Source organism: Eleginops maclovinus, chromosome 4 (genome assembly GCF_036324505.1).
Source record: "Eleginops maclovinus isolate JMC-PN-2008 ecotype Puerto Natales chromosome 4, JC_Emac_rtc_rv5, whole genome shotgun sequence".
Classification (NCBI taxonomy): domain Eukaryota; kingdom Metazoa; phylum Chordata; class Actinopteri; order Perciformes; family Eleginopidae; genus Eleginops; species Eleginops maclovinus.
The window spans coordinates 28,508,156-28,520,811 of NC_086352.1; the positions used below are offsets into that span (position 1 = coordinate 28,508,156).

The 12,656-nt window shown below is 40.4% G+C and overlaps 1 protein-coding gene across 1 annotated transcript; it reads left to right on the forward strand.

Annotated features, from left to right (window-relative positions):
• Positions 1 to 178: 178 nt before the first annotated feature.
• LOC134863524 (lymphocyte antigen 75-like) lies at positions 179 to 9,694 on the forward strand. Its single transcript, XM_063882078.1, has 7 exons — positions 179 to 261; positions 5,432 to 5,492; positions 5,780 to 5,925; positions 6,602 to 6,820; positions 7,259 to 7,482; positions 7,747 to 8,069; positions 9,234 to 9,694. The coding sequence occupies exons 3-7, from the start codon at positions 5,780 to 5,782 to the stop codon at positions 9,423 to 9,425; spliced, it is 1,104 nt and encodes a 367-aa protein (XP_063738148.1). The 5' UTR covers positions 179 to 261; positions 5,432 to 5,492; the 3' UTR covers positions 9,426 to 9,694.
• Positions 9,695 to 12,656: the final 2,962 nt, after the last annotated feature.

Genomic DNA, 12,656 nt, shown 5'->3' on the forward strand with positions numbered 1-12,656 from the left:
ACATAATTTGTACTTAACTAAAGTACCTGAGCAAATTAGTTGCATTCCAGTGCTGGATTTTTAAATATATAAACAATTGCACATGATTTAATGGCCATGAATGGAAACCAATGACATATTAAAACCATAGACTGTATAAATAATGGACGTCGTATCCGTGACGTCACTCTCGTATGCTACTCGCGGCGCTATCCCGCGGCCGCAAGTCAACAGCACACCCTGCGGTCTCGTTGCTCCCGGTGGCCAGTCGTCTTACTCAAGGTAAGTTAACCTGAAACTATACAACAAAACTCGACATAAAGATCTATCTGTTATTGAGATTATACTGCACTATTTTAAAAATACTTGTTTCAAATATAGACGTAATTTGCAACATTATATTTCCAGAAATGTGGCCAGTGTTACCGTGAATCAGCGTGACGTTAACGTTTAATTTGAAACAGAATTTTAATTTTCACATGATTCAGTTCACGAGTCGTTTCTATGGAACACTCGATGACAACGTTCATACCTGCAAACTAGTCACCTTTCGGCGAGGGGGGGGGGGGGGGCTGACCGACGACTGACCGACGACTGACCGACCAACCATAGACTGTATAACCGACTGTATAATGAGCAAGAAACAAGTTTGCTATCTTCACAATAAATAAAATCTTTGTTCAAATGACTCGCGTTCCACGACCACCGACCAATCATAAGCAAGATAAACCACAGCGCACGTCTTTTTACCCTTCGGTCTCTCTTGGAGTGGAGTGCTCAGTCGTCAGCGAGTGGTTCTTCTGGACAATTTTTGGGATACGTTACAGATACAAGTTTTGAGGTAAGCCTAGTAGCAGCTAATCTGGCAAAACATTGTATACTGCAGTGGCGGCTGGTGAAAAAAAATCTTGGTGGGGCTAGTGTGCCAACAGATTTCCCTGCCTAATCTAGCATAAGCATTCAAATGAACAGTCGGAAAATGACTACAGTTCCACAATAATAATTTAATTTCACAGTTTCCAGCTTCACAGAAAAAGTAACAATTTACAGCTATATTAGACTTTATGCTATCAAATACTATACAATACAATCAAGGGATACATTAACACCAAGGGTATGATTTCAGCTGAATCTATACAAATCAACAGTGAGTGATACTGTATGTGCTATGCTAATCTTTCCGAACACAGCTAGCTTTACGCAGTTTTCCATGTGAACTTTGGATCGATCGTGCTTCTTGATCCGTTCAGAGAGGTGTTTTAAGTCAGTTAGTCCAGTCTTTGTCCAAGTCGAATCACATTTGTCACCTCTGAAGAGGATACAGGGGAAACAGAAAAGTGCATTGGCTGCTCCACAACCTGCCAGCCACGTCTTACGGTTGAACCAGCTCCGACAAAAACTCCGTTTGTAAGATTTATCTTTCAGCTTGATTTGCTGGGAAATGCTGATTTCAGGCTTGTCGGGTCCCAGCTCCTTAGCGAGAAGTTTTTCCTCCGTCGTCCGTCTCGCAAAAGGGTATATTATTAACGATTTCACCGAATTTGGTGGAAGCTGCTCTTGAACTCCAGTTGTCACCGCCATCGCCATCATCTCTCTTCGTCGTCGCGCATATTTTTTCCCCACGTAGCGTAGGACAGAGTCTGGGAGTCGCACTACGAAAAAAAACTATCGCTGGCTCCTTATGTAGCTACAGCAATCCTAAACCTTCAAGCATTTTACGTAGCAGTTGGGGCTACATTTCCAGCGCCCCACCGGCGTTAAATTTGGCGACATTGATAGGTCAATTATTCATAATTTCCCCCTAGCAACCATAACCGGATTGGCTGTTTAGCTACCGGTCAGTGGCACTTTGCCGATCGCCCCATGAGAGAATGATACACTGTCTGTCAGTGGAAATTCACTGTTTAATGAGTGTTAGTTGGTGGAAATGTTGTTTAAATGATTTAAATTGCATGTAGGCACACACACTATTAAGTAAAACTGACATTGATTTTAAAAAAAATATGCAAAAAATATTAATTTTACTAAGGGTGGCTTTACACGGAAACGAAAACGGCTTAAAAACGCAAAACATTTTTGCGGACGCACTATATCGTTTAGATGGAAACGGCGTTTTGGGGGGATGAAAACGCAAGAAAGTGAAACCACCCTCCAGAGTGGAATTCTTGAAAACGCTCCACTGTCGCGCCACCGTGTAAAGGATGAAAAACGCAAAACTTCGTTTCTCGTCACATAGAAATGACGTGACAAGCATAATAAAGCGCCAGAAAACCGAGGGAAACACATTAGAAGGCTATCAACATGTCCGTCCCTGCGGACTTTCAACTCGCCTTAGGCGCTGTAATTGACGTTCAAGAGTCATTTCATCAGATAACAGCAATGATGAGCGAGAGTAGTAAAGAACAGACCAAAAATATGAACTACGTTCTCGAAATTCTTGAAGTTCATAGAGAGAGCAGGCGACCTAGACAGCTGTGGGTGAGACCTGGGAGGACTTCTCAGTGGTGGGATAACTTCATGAATGAGGTGGTAGATGACCAAGCGTTTCACCCTAAAACGCTTGTCTAAATGCAGATTTAAAAGTGAAAACGAAACGCCACTTTTGCGTTTTTGTTTCAGATCGTTTCCGTGTAAAGGTAGCCTTAGTAGCTACGAAAAGTTTGGAGTTACGAACAAAATCTACAAACGCTGGCGACCGTGTGTAGAGTTTGTTTACAGTAGCCTAAGCACATATAACGCTTCACTGTTGGAAATGACATTATTCATATTGCGCTGTGTTATGTACACAAGACGCAGTTGCCTTTGAAACACGCGATCTAAAAACGAAAACATATTTTATATGTAGTAACAATTGTTGGCAATTGGCAGGTTTAAGATCCAGATTAGGTTCATGGTTGTGAATTATCTATGTAAATCGACTCTATAGATTACACGTTCATTCTACATGTTGAATGATGATAGCGTAATAAAAATATAGGCTATAGGGCCTACATACAATGACAAAACTGCCGTGGGCTATATGTTATCCGTATTCTTTGTTAAAATTAATGTTCAATAGCTCTATGCCAATGGGAACAACAGAACGTGCGCATTACATATGGACCAATGCGACACGTTCATTACGGCCGTGGACCGATAAACACTCAGTAACGTACGCACACCAACCGGCATTTGCGTGTTTAACACCTTGTTTACTTAAATAACGAAGAACTGCTTTTAATTAAGACTTGGCCGAGATCTTAACGTGCTATTCATGTGTTTCCCATGAATAGCCTACTACTATAACTCGGAGCGGAGCAGGATATAATGCGCATGCGCGGCGTTGCTAGGCAACGTGTACAAAGCGAGAGTGCAGGTCGTTTTGGTCAGAGCTATGAAGAGAATATATGTGAGGAAGCTCATACATATGATGGGTCACCTGCTGCCACCATATGCTGACACAGACCAAGAAATTCTGCGTTTCAATGTTGACCAGGCGCTTCCCAGTTTTCAGCATGGAGAGGATGTTGTCAAGTGGTGGGCCGTCGTCTTCAATACAGGGAAGTACCCTGCACTGTGTCAGGCAGTCAAGGCTGCCCTCTCAATGTTCCATGGTGCCCTGGTTGAGTCTTCCTTCAGTGTCATGGGGACCATCATTGATCAACGATCAACGTCAATGAAGATCTCCACCCTCAGTGCTGTGCAGACTGTTAAATACACTTTGCAGACCAGGAACCAGACTGGGGTGGAAATGTTCAGAAGGGATGATTTGAAGTTTGGGGAGATAGATAGGAGGTTGTGTTCTAACATTAGTGCAGCTGGAACTAGGGACAAAGCCCAACGACAGGAAAATCAGCTTGTAATCAGAGAAAGGAGGGTTGAGTTTGGCTGCCAGCCATCTACCAGTGCTGCTAGTAATAAGGCAGAAGTGGTGGAGAACGATAGTGTGGCCCGAAAGAGGCATTTTCCCATTCAAAATGTTTTTAACTGACCAGTTTATGGGTCAATAAATGTGCCATTGTTACCATAAGAAAATGTTGTCTTTTCCCTTTATTTTCTTATGGGAGTACACCAGAATGCTTAATTTACATGTTAAAATAGCAAAATTTGGCTGGGGGGGATGCCCCCAGACCCCCCTACAACGGTTTAGTTGACTTTAGTTAGTCACCTTTTTCAGCCCTTCTGAGTTTGCAGGTATGAACGTTACTTTTAATACATTTCATAAGCTAAGTTACATGTGATGGTAAATGTATTATTGATACTGGCTTCCATAGTCATAGTTATTATTGCTGCTTTAAGGAATTATACCAAACAAGAGTCAAGACACATTATCAGTGCAGTGACTGTTAGCGGTGCTAGCAGAGCAGACAACTAGCGGCTAGCACCCACTGACGGCGCTAACCTGTCAATCAAAGCGACCACGCCCTTAATTATGCATCACTTTAAGCCTTTATATAATTAAAACGGGAGAGTTATATAGAAATACACCCTCCTCACAGTTGTCATGAATAGGGAAATTAGCTTTAGAGACCAAAAGCATTTTTTTGTACCACGCTGTAAACATGTTTATTTCTGCTGTAAAAATTGGCATTTTAACATAGGGGGCGTCTATGTAAATTGCTCTGTTTTGGAGCCAGGCCTCGCGGCCATTCGATGAACTGCAGTTTTTGGCACTTCCGTTTGTGTTTCACTGCTCAGCCCCGGAGGTTGCCCCTTGATTTAAACTTTAGAAAAAGTAAGCCTTGATTACAAAAAAGAACTTTGCACAATTACATCAGCCAAATGTAACCCTGACCTTAGCCTGTGTTTAGTACAAGGGACAACACATTACAGTAGCACTGATATTTGAGCTCAAAGCATCCATATTGACCCATATAAGAAATTTGTTTAGAACAATTTTGATATTATTCCCTTTGATGTGTTGTTCGAACAGTTGGGACCAATACATTTTGACAAACTGTTGACACTTTAAAATTCATTTTGTTTTGTCAATAACTGGCTGATATTTACGCCAATGCCAATATAGCTATGATATATATGAGCTAATATTAGCCTAGCCATAGCTGAAGATTGTAAGGACGGGATGAAAGCAAAATCATTTTTGTGATGTTGGCTTTACTAATTGTCCTTTAAACAGCTCTACAATGTTTCTGATCAACCTTCAAACTCAAGTTACTTGACTGCATTTTATGTTATGGTCTTTCATTTAATTTGATTACATCAAGATTATTATTTCAGTGATTTGGAAGGGTGACTGAACTTTAACAAAGACTTCTCAATGTTATTTTAAACAATACAATGAAGCAGCAGTCATTTTTTGCCTGCTTCCTCGTCTCCAAGAGTCAAATGGTTTATGGAAATGGGGCAACAGGGAGCAGACTGATTATATAAGTGTGTCTCCTAGTCAAATGGCTGTTCTAATTTGTCGAACTGGAAGATTGTTAATGTGCAGCTTGACGTTATTCACTCATAGAGCAGCGTCGGGTGCTGAGGACATTGCAGGACAAGAGACGGCTAAACAAGCATCGGTACAGGTAACTCTGACTCACACATTAACAGTGGGGCTCAGTAAAATGTTTGGTAAGGTGCTTGACAATGGTTGAAGTTGTTTTTTGTGTATTTGCTGCTTTTACAGGTCTTTATACAAATACTATCCGTAGTTTTCAGTAAAAGATCACAATATTCACAAATATGCTGTCTGAGATATTAAGAGATACATTGCTAGATTCATCAACTGTGCAACTTTTAGTGCTTATTCTCACTACAACCAATAACCCCTCAGGGTTTTACATTATGCTTTTTGTACAACAAAACTGTGAAGATGATGAAGAATGGCTTCTCGGGACCCTTCCTCATCCTCCTCCTCCTCAGCAGTACTGTATCTGAAAAAGGATCAGTGGTGTGGAGAAAATACATTTACGTCCAAGAACATCTCAACTGGCAAGAGGCTCAAAGCCACTGCAGGAGGTGGGGGTTTGCTTTTTATTCACATAACTATCCAAAGTTAGAATGTGTAATTGGATTCAAGTACAATTTGAACTTATCACTAGAAATTGCCTATACAAATTATACATGGGATCATTACAGGCAGTACCATTCATTCTCTTGGATCCATGAATAATTGTACTGAATTCATAATTAGGATTATACAAAGTAAGACTCAAATGTAACACTTGAATAGGCACAGAATGAACATGTGCAGGGGATCATAAAGTCCTCTGAAACCATAAATGATTCAACTGAATTTCATGCCAGTGACATATATTTTAGACGCTGAGGACTGACCAGCACTTTGGTCAAGACAGAAAAATGTTAGGTTTTTATTCGATGGATTCCTACTAACTATAGACATCCTCTAAGGTGTATTTCTGTCTCACCATGAGGTTGGCATTATTAGTTTTCAGAGAAACATATTTGGATGGATTTTCAAGAAGTTTGGTACAAACATTCATGTCCTTGTACTTTGGTGATCTTTCAACTTTTCCTGTAGAGCCATAATCAAATTTAAATCAATAAAATATGATTATAATACTATTTTCTATGACCAAATTGTGTACATTTAGAGATTACTGTGGATTAGAAAACGTTAGCATGTGCATTCGCTTTGTGACAGATTGTGTTTCAAATACGTTTGTTTGTCCAGTTCAAGCACAATTCACCACACTGATTTGGCCACCATCAATACCCAGTCTGATGAGGACAGTTTGCACTTGAAAGATTATCATGCCTGGATCGGCCTGTACAGAAAACAAGGCGGGAATTTTGCATGGACCAATGCAGATAGCACCAGCTACACTCTTCCCTTCAAAGATGAGCAACAAAGCCAAGAAATATGTGTGACCGTCCATTACAGTGATTTAAAGTAAGGGTAAATTGTTATGCACTGATTTAGGGATTGCAATGTTTTTGCCTGTATAGCAGATTATATATTATACCATACAGTTTGTTCTTCGTCAGAGTTATTGTTGTTATTATATTGTCAAAGGGGTGAATTTGTTTCTTGGTTTGCTTGTGTTTCGTTTATTTTCATATGTGTTCTTAAGCAAACAATGAACTATTGTTTGGCCACCATACACAAGGATAGTGATGGCTCTCAAAAATGTTGATGTATGATTTGGAAATGGTCATCAGCATTTCAAACATTTTGTTATTTGTAACACATTTTCTAAAGAATCAATAGCATGTTCACAATATGACTGACACAGTAAACTATCAACATGTTTGAATATTTTGGAAATTGGTATTTCTGCAGAGAAAGTATCCTCTTTATAATTGTTTTTTTATATATTTCTCTTGAAAGGTATGATGTCAGAAGTTGTGAAACCTATTACTTCTTCTTCTGTCACTCTCCACACGATACACCCTACCATTACGAATTAGTACTGCAGTCGAAGACTTGGGAAGAAGCCCATCAGTACTGCAAGAGCAAGTTTACTGATCTGGCCACTTTCACATCAATCCAAGATATAAGAAAGGATGTTGAAGAACAAGTCTTTCAAGTCTGGACTGGACTCCACAGAGATGGTAAACACACACAATCGCAACCATGTGCTTTTTTGAACTAGTATTGTGTATATAATCTAGAAACTCATCCGATCATGTTTTTTTTTTTGAGGATAGCAACACATCTGTGTAGTTACCATCACAATTAGCTTAAGATGTTTATCTCTTTCCTTACAATTCAACCACTGTCTTTAGCCATTAAGCTGATGATGGAATGGATAAAAGATTTAACGTCATCAGTAAAAGAAACAGACATTCACCTGACATTCAAAATCTTTTCCTCAGGTGAAACTTGGAGGTGGAGCAGAGGAGTGTCTGACTTCAGAAACTGGGCAAAGGATGAGCCAGGGAACAATGGTGATTGTGTCTCCATCTCCTCCTTAAAAAAAGAGATGGCTACCCAAAACTGCTCTACCCGATTTCCCTTCGTCTGTCTCAGGGACAACCTGTTCCTGGTGAAGGAGAACAAGACGTGGAGGGAGGCGCTGGAGCACTGCAGAGCCCTTTGGCCCCACGACAATTTCAACTTCCGCTTTGAGTTGGTCAGCGTGCAGCCTGAAGACCATGATCACGTGACGAACAGGGTCAAAGAGGCTGACACTGAAGAGGTGGGTTCATATTCCTATCTCCACCAACCACTTTACTAATCTGAGGGAAATGTAAAAGGCTTTACAGCTCTGGACCACGCTTATGACCTGTGTCCCATAGATCCTATTTTATGGTAGAAAGGCGCTGGCAAAGTGATGGCGAAAACCTCCTCCCAGAACTTCATCTAAAACACGCTCCCACTGCCTTTTTATTGTTTCTTTAAGAACATTATCTTGGTAACAAATCACCACTATTGTAAGACAGACAAGCCTCGCCCCTTTGAATTTTAGCATGTGTGTTTGCCACGATGAATCTGTTTGACAAGATGTTTTTTTCACAATGAACACCCACTGGAAGATTCTTGTTCTCACAGTCAGCCTGACTGTCTTACAGCAATAAGGACGATCCGACAATAAAAGTATAACAATCACCGACTGCAACATTTAGTATGATGTAAACTTAAAATAATTTCAACTCAAAGTGCTTGGAGCAGCCTCTCATAAAAGGCAGACTGTCTGTGCTTGCCTTTTCTTGAGGCGGCCACAGTGACAGCATGCGATCTGTTCTCATTGGAATCAATTGAAAAAAGACGCTGGCACTCAGAGAATAAAAAAACGCTTTTCAGCCATTGGCCCTTAGAGTAAGTGTACCTACTTTTACGTGGTCTTATTGTACTATTCTTCTAGTCTTATTTTATTCAGATAACTATATACAATAGAATCAGAATTTAGGTTACAACATACACTTTATCTACAACCATTCAAAAACCTTGCTTCCACTTCCTCAGGATCAAATGGCTTTATGAGAAGTACTGATTATCTAACTCAAGATGGTGCATACGGATAAAAGCTTTTCATCTAGCAAACATGCCGAAAAAACATTTTCTCTGCTTTACTTCTGTGTTGTGCGGCCTGATGCATCTGCTCATTAGCATTTCTCTTTCCCAGATCTCAATGGCCTATAAACTTCACAAAGAGATTACATCATGCAAATAAAAAATGATTTTCTAGGCTCTTTGATGCACAATTCTTAACTTAAATGAATAGAACACAGAGTTGTAATTAACCTTTTTTCGAGGTGTCCCGTCAAGTTTAATAGACCTCTCTTGATAATGATGTTGTTCCATGGTATAAAATGCTTTGTGGACAGCAGGTGGAGGTTCATTAAATGTTTCCTCTCCGTAGGTGTGGGTAGGCCTCCGTTTCCTTGCCGGTCATTGGGTGTGGGTGAACGGGGCGAGTATGTTGTATCCTGACCTCCCCGCCTGCCCCCCCGTTGAGCAGGGCTGTGGAGTCTTTTCCAAGAACGACATGGGCAAAGTGGAGAACACAGACTGCACTGAGAAAAGGAACTTCCTGTGTTACAGCTCATACTGACATCACCACCATTATCTGCCTCAGGGTTGTCACTACCAGAGGTTCAAAAAGTTTACAGCATTTGAAAACATCATTGGAATATGTATCTTATTGTGGAATAACTTTTTGATCAAAATGTATGATTGATCTTTTTAAATGTTACCTGTAAACTTGGTGAAATGTCCTAAATCAGCTCTACAATTTAACATCTGCCTCCTATGATATATATTTTTATGATGTCTCATATGATTTATGCTGTATTAGCTTAGTAAAATATTAACCAAATGAAACATGTCTTTCTGCGCATCATTAAAATGCAAAAATCATTTGTGACATTTGGCCTCACTCGCCAAGGTCTTGCTATCTTTTTAAGTTTGTTCTTGAGAAAGGTCAGAAATGTTGTACCTGTGTTTTTGCACTGTACTACATTATAAAACTATCATTGTTATTTAAATCATAGCTTCATACAATCATTTTTGTAAAAACGGTTTAAGTGGGATATTTCTTCTGAAGAACAGTTCATGACTGAGGCCCAATGTTCTTGGTGCTAAAAATGCTCAAAGTACTAGTACTAGTAGTAGCACTACACCTCCGTTGTATAAAATGACTGAGGAGCTCGGAAATACAGCCCTGTTTTTAGATTTGCACTTTTCAGCTAATATTAGAGGTTTTTTAGGTAGTTCAAGTAGCCTGAGAAGTAGAAGTTTTTCAAGCCATAAGAAAACCTTTAATTTAGTTATTCATAAGGATTCAAAATCAAATAACCACATTTTGAAGCACTTTTCAGTGGACAGGAATTATATAAGGAAGTGTAATTATTGGAATATTTTCATCTGGGATGCAATGTTACAAAAGTTTTAAGTATCTTTAAAGGTCTTGTATTATCAAATCTTTATCTCAAATATAAAAAACACATCTCTGATGTATTTTGCTCAAAATACAAGGCCGCTACCCCTCTCCCTCAGCCCCATTTTCGGAAGTGCTGATTCTGTGACTGACGCTTTAAATTTGAGATGAGCTGAAGCTGGCCACGCCCCTAACTCTAAGTTTCTCCTGCAGACATCCTGCACAGAGACACAGAGTTGCTACAGAGGGGATTCAGCTCGCGAATGTATATTGCGGACGATGGGGGGACGTTGCCAGGAGTTCAATGTATAGCCAGCCCACATTTAGGTTATGACGTCATATCGGCAGCAAATCTGGAACAGCTTGTTTGTACCCCCGTAGAGATGTGGGTAAGGAGGAAAAGAGAGGGTTGTATTTTGTGAAACTTTGTGAGTCTCCTTACACACTGGGGACACATTTATGTATAAAAGACAGCAAAAAGTGCATTTTGCATAATAGGGGACCTTTAAATGGAAAAAAAAACATTTTGTACTTAAGATCTTCAGTTATTGTACTTTCACTAAGAATTTCTAAATATATAAAGTAATGTTTGAGGTTACTGTTTGTTGGCCATCAAGGAAAACCAATGACTATCTGGCGAGTAGGAAAACCAAGTTAACACATCAAACACAGTAAGTTTCCAAAAGATACTTGCACCATGTCATCAGTCAAATTAAAACCCCATTATAAAAACGTTTGTGAATACAACAGAGTCTCATTGGTGGTCAAAGGTTGTTCATATCGTGAAGGAATCATGGTTGTTTTCTGAACACATTCACCAAATCCCCCAAAATTAAATGTGTTTCTTTGTTCATGTTAATAAGCCATCAGTCAGCAGGCGACATTTGTCCCTTAAAGGTCATTGTTGAAAAACTCGGTCAGGCTGCTTCTTCTTGGTAAGGTGGTATTTTCAACAAGGGCTGATCCCCCACTGTTGGCACAATGCTTAGCTGTGTATGTTGGGACAGGAGCAGGACTGTTAAAACAAACATGGCTACCTACCTGGCTGTCAGTCAGCTGGCATAGATGTATTTAGCATAGCATGGTGAAACAAGTTACAGCCAGAATGATACAGGATTTTCAAGGCTGAGGAACATATTTATATTTGATTTCAAAATGTACAAAAAGATATAAAGACCAATATAAAAATGTTACTATCCCTTGTATGGGATCCCAAAAATATGATTTGGGTTGTTGTAATCGGCTCACCTCTGTAGGATTTTGGCTACCATCTGCTTTCTAACAAGTTCTTCAATTCCAAGCAGTCCAAGTGCTCCCCAGAGTGACTGCACCACATAGCCCCAACTGCACCAGCAGTGTCCAGGCCTTCAATCCCTTCCAGTTGCTCTTGTGGACGAGGTCCTGATAGTTCTTGAGGGAGGGAAATCTCATGTCTTAAATTATTGTCGGTTATCTCCTCTGGGAATTTAAGCTGCTTTTAAAGGTCCATCTGCATCTCCCATGCGCTTGCCATGTACTGGACGCTCCTCATCTCTGCTGATGTGCTCTCTCCTGACCTTAAAAAGTGGATGAAATGAGGCCCACTTAAAAGTTGTTTTGGCTACTCTCTTGCCTGCTCTACATCAGCAGCTAACTTTGAGCAAATCCTGTTATTTGTATTGCAAGTTTGGTGCCAGACTTGACCGACATGAGATGATATGTTCTGGGTTGGATGTCCTTCTGCAATGCGAGCAGAAAATATGCACAGAACACAGCAGAAACTTTATCTGGCGTTCTTTCATATTCCTAATGTCTTTCCAGGTCCGTGCCCTTTGTCAAATGCTTACCACCTTGTCCACACTATCCTTCTTGTTTATGGCTTAAGTAATGACATGTCTTTCCTGCTCTTGCTTGCAGGATTACCTTTGCACCATGTTATGCCACTCTTTTAGGTTAGCCCTGTTCCAGCCTATCTGTGAACAACCCAGCCTGCCCTGGGCTACTGACCCTTCAACATTGACATGATGCAGGCAATCTTCAGCCTCTCTTTGGGCTCTGCTGTCTGACCACTTGCATCGTGTTTTGAACTTAATGCCTGCCCGGTGTACTTTTACTCCTCGACCATGGCTGTTACTGTCAGCTGCAGCTTGCTGCCTATGCTAAATAGGGATGTCCTCCAGGTCATCGCTTTAACGAGCGTCTCCCTAAAATGTTGCTTGTCGGTAAGGTCGGCTCTGTACAACTTCACCAAGCCCTTCACTGGTTTCTCTTGGATCTTTGGTATAATGTCCTTACCAACCTTAAAACAAAACCAATCGTAAATACGCTATTATTCTTAGTACCAGGCTTCTAGATTTTGCGGGTTTAAAATTCATGCTTGCCTAACTGTTGAGCTCTACCAAGTCTTTCAAAATCTACCGTCTGGTA